This window comes from Octopus bimaculoides, chromosome 24 (assembly GCF_001194135.2).
Source record: "Octopus bimaculoides isolate UCB-OBI-ISO-001 chromosome 24, ASM119413v2, whole genome shotgun sequence".
NCBI lineage: Eukaryota > Metazoa > Mollusca > Cephalopoda > Octopoda > Octopodidae > Octopus > Octopus bimaculoides.
In genome coordinates, this window is record NC_069004.1 from 31,371,779 (window position 1) to 31,377,562 (window position 5,784).

Below are 5,784 nucleotides of genomic sequence, written 5' to 3' on the forward strand. Positions count from 1 at the left end.
ATATGCATGGATAGACAAGCTAAAACTTTCTACCCAGATAATATTGTTTCATATTTCAGTAGAACAGAATTTGAAGTAAAGGATATTTTATTTATTTATTTTCTTTTGCCACTGAAGGTTTGTAACATAGTTGGTGGACAGAGATGTATAAAGAAGCTCACTGATATGCAAACATCCACAATGATTAAGGTAAGTCATCTTTGTTTACTCATATACCTTTATAGAAAAGTGAATGCGTCCTCTTATCTTATCATCATCATCATTTAATGTCTGTTGTCCATGCTGGAATGAGTTTGATGGTATGACCAGGGCTGGGGTTTCTACAGCTGGATGCCCTTCCTAATGCCAACCACTCTGAGAGTGTAATGGGTGCTTTTATGTGCCACCGGCACAGGTGCCATTTGCATGACACCAGTATCTGTCACAACTACAGTTTCACTTGGCTTGACGAGTCTTCTTCTCAAGCACAACATAATGCCAAAGGTTTCAGTCATTGCCTCCATGAGGCCCAACACTCGAAAGGAGCTTCTCAGGTGCCACCGGCACCAGTGATTTTGCCTCTGTGAGGCCCAAAGCCCTTCCAGATGCCAACCACTTCACAGTATGGACCGAATGCTTTTTACATGGCTTAGTTGTTTCCAGTGTTTGCCATTGCTGTCCCTTGACATCCATAGTCTCACCCCCAATACACTTCTTACATTTGTCCATCAGTTGATGTTGTCATGACACCCCCCCCCTCCCATCCACTTTGTTTTCTCTCCTTGTCAAAAGTCTTTGTTTATTATTTATATTTTGTCTTTTTTATTTCTGCTTTGTTCTACAGGCCACAGCCCGATCAGCCCCTGACAGAGAACGGGAGATCAATAGCTTGGTAAAGTATCTGGCAGACTTCTTCACAATTATTGCAATATTGGAATCTTTTTCTTTTCTCTTCTTTTTTTTTTTGTTTTTGTTTTGTCTTTAAATAACAGATGCAACTATTTCGTTCATTCTCTAATGATGCTTGTGGTAGCATCAAATATTTATTTGTTGTTTTTGTTTTGTTTGTTTTTTTTCCCCCACTGTAAATATTTATCTCAGGCTGTCCAGATTGTGTAAGCAGCGCTTTGGAAATGAGAATACTTCGGTCGACAGTTGGAGTGTAGATAAAAGAGAGGAAAACCAACAAAGAATTGCTAAGGATGATGGGAATAGTGTCGGTGATAGATGTTTTATAGAGAAATGGGATGAAATGGTTGAGTCATGTGCTAAAGATAGATGAAAGGGAGTGGGTGAAATGGAAGTCGATGGAAATAAATATGGAAGGAAGTGGGAGTGCAAGAAAGACAAGAAAGGGTTGAAGAGAACAATATCTAATAGTTTACTAAAGTACTCTAGTTAGCACACACAGTGTAACCAACCATTTTATCTCATTAGATTCTACAGAGGTATCTCATGAACATTGTGTTCCATTGCAACTATATTAAAAAGCGGGGTAGATGGATAGTGTGTTTTAAAAATAAGTGAGGTGTGTGTCATGAATATAACACCTCTGGTCTCTGACTAGACAATCCTAACATAAAATAAATAATAAAATATGTATCATTTTGGGAAGGTCCTAATGCCAATAATAAATACATGCATTGGTTCAGTTTCACTTCTCTTGTTATTTTTTGAGTCAGCTAGTTAACTAGTTAACTAATCAGTTGTTTGATTAATCATTCAGTTAATCAATCAGCTTGGTTCATCAGAGGCCTTTCATTGCCATTCATTACCCCACTAAGCTTACTATGAGATGCTGTTTGATTAATGTAACACCTTAGAAATTATAATGGTTTGTCACGTGACTGAAATGGACTCTGATATCTCTGCTGCATCCTCACATCATTCTTCTAACGTTTCTCCTTCTGTTTCTGCTACCCAGGTGTCTCGAGCTGATTTCTGTGGCGATCCTTATCTTTATCAATTTGGTGTCAGTGTCAGTACAAAAATGGTGGAGGTCGAAGGAAGAGTAATCGATGCTCCGAAAATTCAATATGGGGGACGGGTAAGTTAATTGGTTTTCATTGCTAAATTTACTTTTCTTTTTTTTTAGTGTTTAACTTTTTTGTTTATTGTTACACACACACACACATACATACACACGACAGGCTTCTTTCAGTTTCTGTCTATCAAATCTACTCACAAGGCTTTGGTCAATGTTACAGTCATGAATCCAACACCTTAACCACTAAGTGATACATCTCTACTTAGGAGGTAGAAAATACCCTATTGGCCTTTTTATCCTTTAGTATTCAAAGTACCCTGTCAAATGTAATACTTATTTTTATTTACATTATTTTGGATTAATCATGCAATTATTTTGTAGCTTTGAGATGTCAATGGTACAACTGTATATTTTTAGAATAACATTATGGGGCAGGTGTAAGAGGCCAAATCTTGATAGTTTGAGCATGGAACAGGTAGAATATTTGGGCTGGCTGTGGCCTGTTTAAATGCTAAAGGGTTAAAGAATATATTTCAAATATCAACTTTGTGACTTTGCGATCCGTTTCTGGATTGTCTCATTTATTTTCTGTTGGTTTCAAACTAAAATTGTTACGTGTGTTTTTGTGGCTTTCAGACTAAGGCCCTTGCAGTACCAAATCAAGGAGTGTGGGATATGCGAGGGAAACAATTCTTTATTGGAATTGAAATCAGAGTATGGGCCATCGCTTGTTTTGCTGCTCAAAGATCTGTCCGAGAAGAATCATTAAGGTAATTTTATCGCTTGCTTGGTGATTGACCCTTTATATGTTTTGATGTGGGCCCCTACTATAACACAAACACACACACACAAACACGCTTGCTGGTGTGAACACTTAACACAGCACACTCATCCACACTCACAGATACATTTTTGATTTGCATATCTACAACACACACATACACACATATTGAAGCACATATAACTGGTGCTCCATCAGTTACGGCAACCAGTGCTTCAGTTGATCCAATCAATGGAACAGCTTGCTTGTGAAATTAATATCCAGGTGGTTGAGTACTCCACAGATATGCATACCCTTAACGTAGTTCTCAGGGAGATTCAGCATAACACAGACTGTGACAAGACTGACCTTTTGAATTACGTGTACAACTTTTTTTTGCTAGCTGAGTGGACTGAACCAATAAAAAATAAGTTTTATTACCTGTCATTGTTACAAACGACAGGTAACAATGATGCCTTGCCTAGTCCTAGCTTATATGTCCTCTTTCTGCTGCGTCTCTTGTAGAAGTTTTACCCAGCAACTCCAGCGAATATCTAACGATGCTGGGATGCCTATCAGCGGACAACCGTGTTTTTGTAAATATGCTAACGGTCCGGATCATGTGGAACCCATGTTTCGTTATCTGAAAAACACATACCAAGGATTGCAGTTGATTGTGGTGATACTTCCCGGCAAAACCCCCGTCTATGGTAAGAACTGCTCTTATAGTTTTATCATGTAATTGATGTTGTTGTTGTTGCTGTGCAGCATTTATGTACATTTAGTTGATTCAGTTGCAGTACGTATTTATCCAAGAAGAACCATATTCTACAGCAGAAGTGTTAAGGCTGCACCCCCTGGCGAAGAGGTTATTTGACCTGCAAGAGCCCTGTACTGATGCCAGGTAAAAGGCAGTCATGTGACCAATGCTAGTGTCACATATCTGGCACATAAAAAAGTACCCTTCAAACTTTGGGCCTCAACAGAGGCAGTGACAAGTGACCGAGACCTTTGGCGATAAACCGTGCTTGAGAGGACTTGTCAAGCCAAGTGAGATCGTAGTCGTGGCTGATGCCTGTGCTTCATAACTGGCACCCATGCCAGTGGCACTTATAAAGCACTCACTACGCTCTTGGAGTGGTTGGCATTAGGAAAGGCATCCAGCTGTAGAAACCATGGTAGATCAGATTGAAACTTGGTGCAGCTCCCTAGCTTACCAGTTTTTAGTCATACTGCCCAACCCATGCCAGCATGGAAAACGGATGTTAAATGGTGGTGGTGGTGATGATGTGGGTGTTATGAAGAAGCATTCATGCTGTACCACATAAAAACTCCCAGAATCCTCTGTAAAGTGGTTTGCATGTTAGGAAGGGCATCCAACTGTAGAAAGACCATGCCTAATCAGACTGGGGTCTGGTGCAGCTCTGGCCAGACCGTCCAACCCATGCCAGCATGGACAACAGACAGTAAATGATGACGATGACAATGATGACATCATTCCTCTGCAGCTTTGTTCAAGGTTTTGCCCATGCTGGTGGGTGAAGTTCATGGTAGCTCAACCTGCTAGACATAGCAGCTGAAATCTACTTCCATTCATATTCCACCACCTAAGAAAAGATCACATTGGATAAAGTAGTCTAGGATCCTTTGCACATATGGGGAAAACATGGTGTGGTCATGGCTGGAGTGTCTCCGAACTAGGTCTACTCTGTCATGATTAACACCTGAGGTTAAACACCACTACCAACAATAACAACTAGTACTATTCTATAATTCTTCCCACTAGCATAGCTAGAAGGGGGCAGTCCACCCCAGGTGGCACTTTTATGGGGGCAGCACCATTTTTGGGTCTCCTGTAAGCAATGTGTATTTTTTGTTGGGGCCCAGGGGCGGCAAATTGAAAGGTCGCTCCAGGTGTCACATACTCCAGCCGTGCTAATGATTCTTCTATAATCTAATGAAATGTCTTGTTTGCTCTTTTTTTTTTTTTTTTAATTACACAGCGGAAGTGAAACGAGTTGGAGATATATTATTTGGTCTGGCAACCCAATGTGTTCAGGCCAAAAACGTTACCCGCACTTCACCCCAAACATTATCCAACTTATGTCTAAAAATCAATGTAAAATTAGGTGGAATCAACAGCATTTTACTTCCAAGTATTCGGTAAGTTAACATGATTGTTTTTTGGGTTTTGTTTTTTCTTTTTAATCTCTTTTATTTTTCACTGGTTTTGGTAAATGAACTTAAAGGGTTTACTCCCATGTTTCTCCACTGTTTCTTGCCACTGGACCCCTTTGATATCTCCGGCCCCTCATAGCCATTTCATTTTTTAACCCTTTAGCAATCACATTATTCTGTGAAAAGCAATGCTTATTTATTCACATGTTTTGAATTAATCTTGCATTATCTCATAGCTTTGAGATTTTGATGAAGTAACTGTTAATTTTTAGAATGATATTGTAGGGTTGGTGTGAAGGGCTATACTTGACCAGTTTGAACAGTAGAATATTTGGGCTTGTTATGGGCTGTTTAATTACTAAAGGGTTAAAAACCATCCAATGACATTTTTTTAATTAATTATTAAGAATTGCATAAATTAAAAAAATTATTAAAGTCTTTCTGTATTGTAGAAATGTAACCAATTAATTGCTTTGTGGTAACTAGCTTGCTAACCAACCACATGGTTCCGAGCTCAGTTCTACTTGGACGAGTGTCTTGTACTATAGCCTCGAGCCGACCAAAGCCTTGTGAGTGGATTTGGTAGACGGAAACTGAAAGAAGCCCATCATATATGTGTCTGTGTGTGTGTTTGTCCCCCCACCATCGCTTGACAACCGATGGTGGTGTGTTTACGTCCCTGTAACTTAGTGGTTCTGCAAAAAGAGACAGATAGAATAAGTACTAGGCTTACAATGAATAAGTCCTTGGGTCGATTTGCTCGACTAAAGGCGGTGCTCCAGTATGGCCGCAGTCAAAATGACTGAAACAAATAAAAGAATATATGCTAGTGGTATTTCGTTGTTATTGTATTTTGTATGAATTTTCTTATGATGCCCTT

General features: G+C 39.4%; 1 protein-coding gene across 1 annotated transcript in view; it reads left to right on the forward strand.

Annotated features, from left to right (window-relative positions):
- LOC106878043 (protein argonaute-2) overlaps positions 1-5,784 on the forward strand; it is a 43,103-nt gene that overhangs the window by 25,922 nt on the left and 11,397 nt on the right. Inside the window, exons 11-16 of the mRNA XM_052976296.1 lie at positions 118-189; positions 824-871; positions 1,904-2,026; positions 2,603-2,736; positions 3,252-3,436; positions 4,730-4,889. Of these exons, the coding sequence (XP_052832256.1) occupies positions 118-189; positions 824-871; positions 1,904-2,026; positions 2,603-2,736; positions 3,252-3,436; positions 4,730-4,889 (722 nt within the window). The remainder of the gene's footprint in view (positions 1-117; positions 190-823; positions 872-1,903; positions 2,027-2,602; positions 2,737-3,251; positions 3,437-4,729; positions 4,890-5,784) is intronic.